This window comes from Lagenorhynchus albirostris, chromosome 4 (genome assembly GCF_949774975.1).
Source record: "Lagenorhynchus albirostris chromosome 4, mLagAlb1.1, whole genome shotgun sequence".
Taxonomy (NCBI): domain Eukaryota; kingdom Metazoa; phylum Chordata; class Mammalia; order Artiodactyla; family Delphinidae; genus Lagenorhynchus; species Lagenorhynchus albirostris.
Genome location: NC_083098.1, coordinates 35,872,925 through 35,883,999, shown reverse-complemented (window position 1 = coordinate 35,883,999; position 11,075 = coordinate 35,872,925). Strand labels below are relative to the sequence as shown.

Genomic DNA, 11,075 nt, shown 5'->3' with positions numbered 1-11,075 from the left:
GCATTTCTTTTTACTTTTTTCTTAGAATTTTCCATCTCTCTGTTTACATTGCCCATCTGTTCCTGCATGCTGTCTGCTTTATCCATTAGAGCTCTGAGCATATTTATCATAGTTGTTTCCCAGTTTGATAAATCCAGCATCCCTGCCATGTCTGGTTTGGATGCTTGCTCTGTCTCTTCAAGTTGTGTTTTTTGCCTTTTAGAATGCCTTGTAATTTTTTTCTTGGTAGCCAGACATGATGTACCCAGTGAAAGGAACTGCTGTAAACAGGCCTTTAGAGATGTGGCAGTGAGACGTAGGGAGGGAAGCCTTCTGTATTCCTATGATTAGGTCTCAGTTTGTTAGTGAGCCTATGGCTCTGGACTGTGAACTTGACAAATGTTTCTCAGGTTTCTTTCTCCCTCCCTAGGTGGGACAGGATGGCTGGAGTGGGCTGGAGTTGGGTGTTTCCCTTCCTTGGGTCAGTTAGGCTCTGGTTAACTAGTTTCTCCTGAGGGCAGGCCTTATTAAGAACAGACTGCTTTGGGTATTTCAAATTGTTGAAATTCATTTCTCCTCCCCCTACCAGAAGCCAGAGGGGATTCTTCTCTCATATTTACTATGGAAACCTGGTCGAGCTCCTGGAGGAAATCTCACAATATTGAGGGGATCCCCCTATGACTGGGTCCCCCTGGAGTTTTTAACTCTCAGAGTTGTCCACGCTGAGATTTTCCTACCCTCGCACTGATTCGCATGCAGTTTCCACTTGTGAGTCTCTGTTTCAATCAGCTGCAGCTCCCTGTGTTCTCCTGTTGATCTCTCCAGTCTTGGGGGCATTGCTTTGCTCTGTGTTCTCTGCAAGGGAAGCCAACTAACCCTTTTTATGGTATGTTGAAACATACATTTGAAATGAATCTTTTATTTCACCTTAGAAAAAAAAGGCTTTGAAAAAAATTACTATTAGAATATAGTTAATTGTAAAGACCTAGAAAATACCTAGAATTCCTAGCAGATTTTTACTTTAGAATATAGGGATCACAATACAATAAGAGCTAAATTATTGAGTCTTTACCCTTTACCACACACAGTTCTAGATGCTTACAAACCATTAATTTATTTAATCCTCACAGCAATCTTGTTATGTAAGGTATTTTTATTATCCCCATTTTATAGATGAGGAAGCCAAGGGTTAGAGACATTACAAAACTTTCCCAAGGTTTTACAAACTAGCATGTGGCAGAGCTGGGATTTGACCACCATATTTCCTTGTGAGCTTACGCTTTAAAATGAGAGCTAGATTTGGAGGAAAGGATACTTTGTAAATGATTAGTTTTCTTTTTTTTTTTTAAGTTTTTAAGTCATTGATTATACTAATAGTACCCCCTCCCCCCCCTTTGGAGGAGTGGATATATTTGTGAAATCAAAGAAAGGGTTTCTTTTTCAGTTTTAAGAATTACTAATTTCACTGGTTTCTGGAAAGGAATTGAGGGTATAAAATAGTGTAACTTGATCCGCAAGTAAATTGCTTACATAGAATTCAGAGTTATCTATTCAGACTGACCAGCATTTAAGATTTCCTTGTTTAGTCTTTAGTTTTCAATTAAAGCAGCTTCCCCTCCTTACCCCATTATGTCCTAAAGCCCTCTAATGTTTTACATAATACATTTAAGTGTGTGAATAATAACACCATGTACTTTATCTGATTTATGTAATCAAAAGGTTTTACAAATTTCAACACTGATAGTCTTATTACCAGTTAAGGAATAGATAGATGTTTAACTCTAAAACACCCCCTTATAAAAACAGAAGTGATTCAGCCGAGTGTACAGTAAGGCTACCTTCCTGCCTGTGCTTCCACTTTGTCACTCAAGTACAGACCACTTCCCCAGGAGAGTTTGTTTGGGTTTGTCTTGTTAGTTCTTGCCTTAAGGAAGTACACTTGGTTTTCTCCTTCATAGGTTAGATTAGGAAAAACCCTCTTCTTTTTTAAGCAGTTTGAAACTATGGTAATAGAATGTGGCGTTAATGGGTTTTCTTTGTAACCTCCAAACAGAGCAACATTTTGCAGATGTCGTACTTAGTGAAGAATTTCTCAACCTCGGCATTGAACAAGTGTGCAGCTTAATCTCGAGTGACAAACTTACCATTTCTTCAGAAGAGAAAGTAAGTGTATTTTTCTTTTCCCAGTGTACAGTGATATAGTATTTTTCCTTTCTTTCACTTTGTTTTGTAACTTTGTGATCCTGTATGTGTAGTGACAGCCAGTGATCTTTGATCTGGAAGTTGAGAAACTCCACTAGTTGACTTGTTGGTTGGGTAAATAACTGTGTTCTCAACCCTTAGGAGCGTCCCTAAATGGTTAGACACCAGAGTTTTGTGCTTGACCCCACAGCAAGAGCTTGCATACATTGAACTATCTGAAACAAAGGGCCTTTGGGGAACTGGGTTTCTTCTCACAGCTAGATACCAGGGAAAATTGTGATCTAAACATAATATTCTCAGACTTCCCTGGTGGCACAGTGGTTAAGAATCGACCTGCCAATGCAGGGGACATGGGTTCATGCCCTGGTCTGGGAAGATCCCACATGCCGTGGAGCAACTAGCCCGTGCGCCACAACTACTGAGCCTGTGCTCAAGAGCCCATGAGCCAAAACTACTGAGCCTGTGTGCCACAACTACTGAATCCTGCATGCCTAGAGCCCATGCTCCTCAACAAGAGAAGCCACCGCAGTGAGAAGCCTGCGCACAGCAACAAAGAGTAGCCCCCGCTCACGCTCAACACAACTAGAGAAAGGCCGCATGCAACAAGGAAGACCCAATGCAGCCAAAAATAAATAAATTAATAAAAAGAAGCCACTTCAAAAATAAATAAATAAATAAACATAATATTCACAAACCAAAGTAATTTCACCATCATGTGAGTTGGACGAAGTCACCCAGGTGGCAAAGTTTAGCTAGTTCCAGACTGACCTCTTCCTTCAGACTGGCCCCTGCAGCTTACACCCCACCCTCTCCATGTATCCTTCCCCCTTTCCAGAGCCCTGTGCAGCTGCTTTGTCTGGTTGTAGCCTGTCTCTCCGAATTTGGGGTTGCCTTTTTCAGCCACCTGCACCTTTTGTATCGGTGGAGGGAGAAGCTTCTCAGTGGGTTTTATTCTTTGGGTAGGTTTTGTAGCTTGTGGGAATCGGGGGCAAAAGTTTATGAACCTGCAGTGTTTGGAGGAAGTGAAACTTGAGTTTTTCCTTTGTGTGATTTGTTGTATAAACTTTGTTGTTCTTTTCCTCAAGGATATTCATACTGCTTGGGGCAAAAAGACACATTTCTTATAATATTTACCAAATAAAAAAATATGTGAAAGTGGTTGTGAAATGTATAATCTTAACACCCCAGAAATATAGAGGAGAGGAAGACACTGCTATTCATGTTTAATAGATGTGTGTTGAGTGCGTACTGTGTACCAGACACTGCCATGGAGTCCTCCATACAAGAAGATTGCAAAATAAAATCCTTTACTCATGACTAGAGGGACAACCAGTGGGGTAATAAATGATCACGGAATGCTGTAGAGGGTCCAGAAGGAGCCTTTAATCATTCCTTGGATACAGATTGGAGTTAAGTGTGGCTCAGATGTATGATCCAAATTTTTAAAAGTGCGTATGAATTTGCCAGGGAAACAGGGATGGGTGGGAAGGAGAAGGGCAGCCCAGGTAGAGGGAACAGAATATGTAAGTGTAAAGAGGTGTGAAAGAACGATTGCATTCTTTTAGTTCACTACAATTAGAGTTTACAGTATATTTGGCACAGTGGTAGGAGATAAGGTGGGAAGATGACATAAAATACCATCTCAGCCATGTTAAAGAAAATTGACTTGGACTTCCCTGGTGGCACAGTGAATAGGAATCTGCCTGCCAATGCAGGGGACACTGATTCAAGCCCTAGTTTGGGAAGATCCCACATGCAGTAGAGCAGCTAAGCCCGTGCACCACGACTACTAAGCCTGCTTTCTAGACCCCGCATGACACAACTACTGAGCCCGTGTGCCGCAACTACTGAAGCCCGCGCACCTAGAGCCCATGCTCCACAACAAGAGAAGCCACAACAAGAAGCCTATGCACTGCAATGAAGAGTAGCCCCCACTCACCACAGCTAGAGAAAGCCCGCGCACAGCAACGAGGGCCCAACACAGTCAAAAATAAATAAAATTTTTTTTTTTAAAATTGACTTTATCCTGGTGATGAAGAGCCTCTGAAGGGTTCTAATCAGTAGAAGAGTGCTATGATAATGCCTTCACTGTAGAAATGTCACGGAGGCTGTTCTGGTTTTCTACTGCTGCATAACAACCACCCCAAAATGCAGTGACATAAAACAACCATGTCGTTATGCTCACAGTCTGTGGGCAGAATTCATGCAGGGCACGTAGGGACAGCTTGTCTCTGCTCTGCAGTGCCTGGGGCTTCAGCTGGGTTGGCTTGACGGGTGGCATTATTCTACTGGAGCCACATACCCAAGGCTTCAGTCCCTCTGCACATGGCATCTTATGTTTCTGGAACACCCAGGATGGTTCCTTCACTCGCTTGTCTGGCTCCTGGGCCAGGTATTGGTTGGTAGCTCACCCTCCCCACCCCCCTTCCTCTCTATGACTGGCTTGGGTCTCATAGCATCTCATCTCCAGTAATCAGACTTTTTACATGACACCTGGCTTCCCCTAAATGAGCATTTCAAGAGACCAGAGGCATCTTATGACCCAGCTTCAGAAGCCCCACAGCACTGCCTCCACAACCTTCTGTTGGTTACACAGGGCCAGCTTAGATTCCTGTGGGAGGTTACTACATAAGGTGTGGATACCAGAGAAGTGGTTTATTAGGGACCATTTTTGGAGACTAGCTCCAAAGTGGTGGTGTGCAGAATGGACCAAAAGTGGGGTGAGGGTCATATAGAAGGATGTTGAAGTTACCAGTGAGCAATGGGATCTGGCATAGGGTGGTAGAAAGAGGGGTGGAGAAGAGAAGACAGAGCTGAGAAATAGCAGATAGAATTGACAGGACCCTCTTTATCTTCTAGCATCTGGCACATAGAGGTACTTGGTGACTGAATGAATTAAAGAGGCTCATTAATTATAATGTAGATTATTTTTAGCTTCTTGCTCTATACCTGGATCAAAATAACCTATTTTTTGCTTCCTAGTTATTCATTTACATATCATCAGACATTTTCTACAACCCGTTAAAGATTACTGGTTGTATATTCATCAGTCTGGAAGGAAATTATGTAGTCAAATACTGTCTTCATAATAGCTTATTAGCTTTCTCATACATATATGTTGTAATGCCCTTATTATTTTGATTATTTTTAATATAAAATATTATATTTTAATACATTCTACTGTTGTGACAAAAGAGAGTTAATCTATTCTGCAGATCCTTGATTTAGAAGTATATGGTCCAGCATTTGTTTGTAAACCCAAAGAAAAAGCCAAAAAATGAGTTGTTGCTAAGAGTACATGATTTTCATTCCAGATATCACTTTGCTTTATTATTTTGGGTGCTTTATTCAAAAGGGACTTTAGATTTAAATCTAAGTAAGTAGAACCAAATTCAATTTGGAAAGGTTGTCAACAATGAATTAGATCATATATCATCAAATTATCACCGCTACCACTCAAGTTCAAGAAGATTAGATAATGTACTTGATGAAATATGTAGTAAATACCCAGCAAAAAGTACTCACTAAATACATAAAAGTACTCAAGTACTTATTAAAGTACCTACTAAATTAAAAGTAGATCTACCATATGATCCAGCAGTCCCACTTCTGAGTATGTATCCAAAGGAAATAAAAACAGAATCTTGAAGAGATATCTGTATTGCTGTATTGGCTGCAGCATTTTTCACAATAACCAAGATGTGGAAACAACCTGAATGAATGGATAGAGAGGTGCTATATACACACAATGGATTATTACTCAGCCATAAAAAGAAGGAAATGCTGCCTTTTGTGACAACATGGATGGACCTTGAGGGCATTATGCTAAGTGAAATAAGTCAGAGAAAGACAAATACTGTATCATCTCACTTATATGCAGACTCAAAAGTCAAACTCATAGAAAGAGAGTTGAGTGGTGGTTACCAGGGGCTGGGAGTAGGGGAATCTGGGAGATGTTGGTCAAAGGGTACAAACTTCTAGTTATAAGATGAAAAAGTTCTAGAGACCTAATGTGACTAACAATACTGTATTATCTAAAAGTTCCTGAGAGTACCTCTTAAATTAAGTACATACTAAGTACCAAATGAAAAAAATAAAAAGCAAAGAAAGAAATGGAGTGGATGTACTTTTCAAGTGCATCATAAGTCAGGATTTGAAAAACTTGAGCCATGGATTAAACTTGGATGTCTTAGCAAGAGTTGTATACAAAATGTAATATTGTATTTTATTCAGATGCTTTGGTACATAACTCATTACTTATTTTTCTTTCCCCCATATTTTCGGCAAGGTATTTGAAGCAGTAATAGCTTGGGTGAATCATGACAAGGACGTAAGGCAAGAATTTATGGCTCGGCTGATGGAACATGTACGGTTACCTTTACTTCCTCGGGAATATTTAGTTCAGGTAAAAGCATTTGCAAAACACATGAGTACACCTACTCCATGTCACTGGGCTGACAGCATGTAGATTCCTGTTACACAGTGGTAACTAGGCAGAGGGCAGTAAACGCACCTGCTGTCCTTGGCAGCTGCTAACTCTTGGGGCAGTTCCCAGTCTTACAGGTTTGCTTCTTCCCTATTTCTGATTTGAGTAAGCAAGTACTAGAACTTATGGAGGCAGTATTTGTGGTGACTTAAGTACATGTAAATAAATGCATTTGTGGCCCTGTGTCACTGCTCTGCATCTCCTTTGCTTTCCTTTTGATAGCCTGCTCTGACTGCTCTGTAGAAATGGAATTTTGATGTTCAACTCAAATACTTTTTAATTTTCCTTCACAGTTTCAGTGGCTTGCATTTGGTTTCTGTCTTTACTTCTAAACTGAGGAAAACCAGGTTATTTGAAATAAATAGCAGTAAATGGATCTTTAGTAGTCTCTGAACAATTTTAAATTTATTGTTTTATTAATATTCTAGGAACATTTCAACATTTTAATTTATAATTGAAACCATGTAATGAAACATTTCTTTATTAGGAGATTAGATCTGATCATTTTAGAATTTCTTGAAGCCTCATTATTTTTTGTAATTTGTGTAATCATTGGTACTCTGCCTTTAAGAAAATGAACAGAAAAAAATCTGTCCTGCACTTGATGTCAGGGATAGCAAGGACAAGTTTTATTTGTGGTGTAGGCACATTGTTATAAAGTATTTTGAATTCCTTTTCCGGGTATTTAGTTGTGCTTTAAAAAGACATCTTTAATTTATAAATATTTCCTCCCCCACCTGAAGGACTCATTATCTAAATTTTCTTATTTTTCTTACTATTTGGCTTAATGTTTAAAGATAACAAATAGGTGAACATAATATTATCCAAAGATTATTCTGTAGCTGACATTGAAGTATATAATTTTCATTGCAATTCTTCTTTATTACTTATAAATATTTTGCTCTGCAGACCAGATACTTGAGCATTTGGGGGCATCATTTACTTTTCTTTTAGTGATATTTATAAACTTTCCTCTGTAACTTTTAGACTGAACCAGGGAGGATAGTTATTGCTTTTTTCCTCTACTTTGTTTCTTTGTCAGTCTTATCATGAAGTAGCTATCCCCTCATGGGGTGGGTCTGATTTCTTCTTCCAGAGGGTTGAGGAAGAAGCACTGGTGAAGAACAGCAGTGCTTGCAAAGATTACCTCATTGAAGCTATGAAGTATCATCTGCTACCAACAGAGCAGCGTATATTAATGAAGAGTGTCCGGACCCGACTGAGGACACCCATGAACCTTCCCAAAGTAGGATCTGCTGTTCATACTTGTTACTACCTCATCTGAAAGGCCCATAGTGAGGCTGTTAATATTTTACTCATCTGATTTTCCATGTGCCCAGGAATTCATTGAAGTGTATATAATTCAACTTCTCTATTAATTTTGTCTGTGGAGGGTGGGGATTGTTTGACTCACTTAATCTTTATAAACTACATGATGTCACTCTTCTGGAACAGAGGCAACTGGTATTTGTCCCTTCTGAGTTTTTTTTAGCTCTTTACAAAGGTTTCTTTGTAAGCTACATGTTTGGATAGTAACTGAAAACCGACTAGTTTCACAGAATTGCTAAGAACTTAGGATGCTAGCTTGTTCCTTTTGTTCCTTCCTATTGTCTGTTGTGTACTATTTGATGGTTCACTCACACATCATACATAGTCATTTCAGTGTAGATTTTCCATATGTTTTCCCAGATCTCCAGTGTTCATGTAATTCCTCTGTGAAAGTTCATATTCTACCTTTATTTTTTAGTTGAAGCCATTCATGTCTTACTGATTTAATTTTCCTTACAAATAACCCCTCATTTCTGTCTCTCTGTTTGCAATTCCTTCTGCTCTGTTTGCATCTTTACAGTACTAGGAGACCAGCACTTTAAGCACCATTTTGTGTATGGTCTAATCAGAATGACCCATAATATAATGCTTTTATTTATGTATTGATTTTTAGCTCTCATGTGTGTTTGGGGCAATGATGAATTAAGAAATAAGAATTAATCTGTTATCCACTGTTTTCTTATATCACCTTTAGTTATTACTTTACCTTTTCATTAAATTAAATCTTTTAAATTCTTTCACTTTAATGCTTTTATTTAGTGTTTTTTCAATTTTATTTTTTTTTGGAGTCTACATTTTAATTGCTTCAAATCCATATTAGTAGTGTTTTTCTGTTTTGCCCAGTGTTAACAAGAGTTCTCAATTTAGAACCAACTGTATTTTGCCAATGTGCTACTCTCTCCTTTTTTCTAGATCATTAGTAAATATTTTAATTTAAAATGGACTTCAGTACTCTCCCTGGTGATACCTCATTAGAAATACCCACTTACCAACATAGTCCGTTTGTAGGAAGTTTCAGTCTATATGATTATGTTTATTATCTAAGCCAAAAAGTAAATAATTTGGCACATAACATCTATTGAGATTCAGGATCATATAGATTCAAATTTGGCATGCTTTTTTTTTTAACATCCCTCTGCGTGTTACTCATCGTTTCATAGGCTCCTGGAAGTTCAAATGCTTTTCTCAAAATATTCTAAATTTTTACTGAGAATTATTATCACTTAAAAAGTATTTACAAGGCACTCACTTCCTACCCTATTTTGAAAATTGGTATTTGCCGTTTTTAAATTTTCTGATCTCTCCTCAGTTCTCCAAGATTTTTCAAAAATAATTGTAAGTGGCTCAGTAAGTACATTAGCTAGTTCCCTTAACACCTTAGTATGCATGCCATCTGGGTCTGCTGATTTTATAAGTGTTCATATTTTCCAAATACCCTTTTACCTCCTTTTATAAGTAGCCGTCTCTATAAGTCTTCATTACTTCATATTTGTCCATATTATTTGGTGTCAGTTTTTGTTCTTACAAAAAAAATAGATTTATAAAAGTTGTTCATAGGCTTAGCCCATTCGAATTATTATTTCTTTTATGCTGGTCTCTTTAACTTCCTTCTAAATAGCTTGTTTTATCTTTAATACTTTTTAAACATTTCATATTTATAAAAGATCTCTTCTTAACTTGCATGTTCCCTCTGCTGGCATCTTTAGCTTTGCTATCTTTAGCTATGCCTTAACCTTTAGAGTGAAAACTAATTCTCTTCTAATTTCTGTAATAAGCTTGTCGCTTTTGAAAACATTCTAAAGAGTCTTTGGTAAAATCCTATCAAGTATTTTCTCTTATGTAGAGTTGTGATCATCTGTTCATTTGACGCTCTCTGGGCTTCTCTGGTTGTGGCTTTGGAGTGACCCTCCTAACTGTATTAAACTTTCGGTTTCTCAGTTCTTTAGCTCTGATTTTGTGGTGGGTATGCTGATCCATGAAGGTTCTCTTCTGTTCTCTCAGGGTGGCTGGGGAGGAGGGTTGCAGACCTGACAGGTAGCAGGGAGCTACTCAGCTCCTGATTTTGCATTTGCATAGTCTCTCCTCAAAGTTTATTTATCTGCACATGTTTTTGCAAAAGTGCTTGTGTTGGACACGTTTTTCAGTAGCACTGTTTGTCATTTTAGAGTGGTTGTACTCAAGATTAATTCTAAATAGGTGGGTAAGAATGAGGCAAAGATTAATTTCTCTTGCTGACATATCATAATCATGGTAAGACCTATGAGACAAAATGTGGTAGCAATGCTGGAATAATAGATAATGTTTCTACCATGACAGTGACTAATTAGGCTCTGATTCTGTGGACGCATACTAATTTGCATCAAAGATCTTTTTGTATCTCAGATGTTATTTTATATCTCAGATATTATTTATATGACGATATTTTGTATCGTCAGTAAACCGTCTTGGGATTGTGTAAGGCACTCTTGGATTTGGACAGTATAATGAAAAACTGTATATGTTTTGCTACTGTGCTTTGTTGTTAGCTTCTTTTTATCTTTGGAATCTGTATTTTTACAAATGCAATCTTATTATTTCTATATATTTATTTTTCTTTTTTTTACCCAGGATATCTATTAAGATTTCCAGTTGGAAAATTATGAAACTTGGTATTTCAGGAGGCAAAACTAATATTTAATAGGTGAAGAAAATGAAAGAACAAAGTTTAATTGATCTACATTTCAGGATGGTCACTTGAATTTGTGTAACTCCCGACCCCTTGCCTTCCTTAAATACGTCACATTTAACTTTTCCATACAAATGTCTTCCCAGTTTTCTATTCCTTTGCATTAGCATAAACTAGTATGATGTTTCTCAGATCAGGCGTCACAAATAATTGGGGTGTCAGAGTCATGACACCTCTTTTGATGCTAGTAGCACAGTGGTTTTTATCACCATCTCTTGATCTCATACAAATATCCCTGCTCTCCTGCTCTTGTCTTCCCATGATACATTCTTCCTTTCCCCATTATCTCTGATTCCTGGAGTTCCAAATCCTCACCCCATTTTACTTCTCTTGGGTGAGTAAAGAACAGATATT

General features: G+C 38.1%; 1 protein-coding gene across 7 annotated transcripts in view; it reads left to right on the top strand.

Moving 5' to 3' along the window:
* KLHL2 (kelch like family member 2) overlaps nt 1-11,075 on the top strand; it is a 115,067-nt gene that overhangs the window by 86,751 nt on the left and 17,241 nt on the right. For 5 of the 7 annotated variants that reach the window (XM_060147830.1, XM_060147827.1, XM_060147829.1 and 2 more), the window contains 3 exons: nt 2,033-2,142; nt 6,470-6,586; nt 7,764-7,913. In XM_060147830.1, coding sequence (XP_060003813.1) covers nt 2,033-2,142; nt 6,470-6,586; nt 7,764-7,913 — 377 coding nt within the window. The remainder of the gene's footprint in view (nt 1-2,032; nt 2,143-6,469; nt 6,587-7,763; nt 7,914-11,075) is intronic. The other 2 variants (XM_060147828.1, XM_060147831.1) reach the window with 2 other exon arrangements.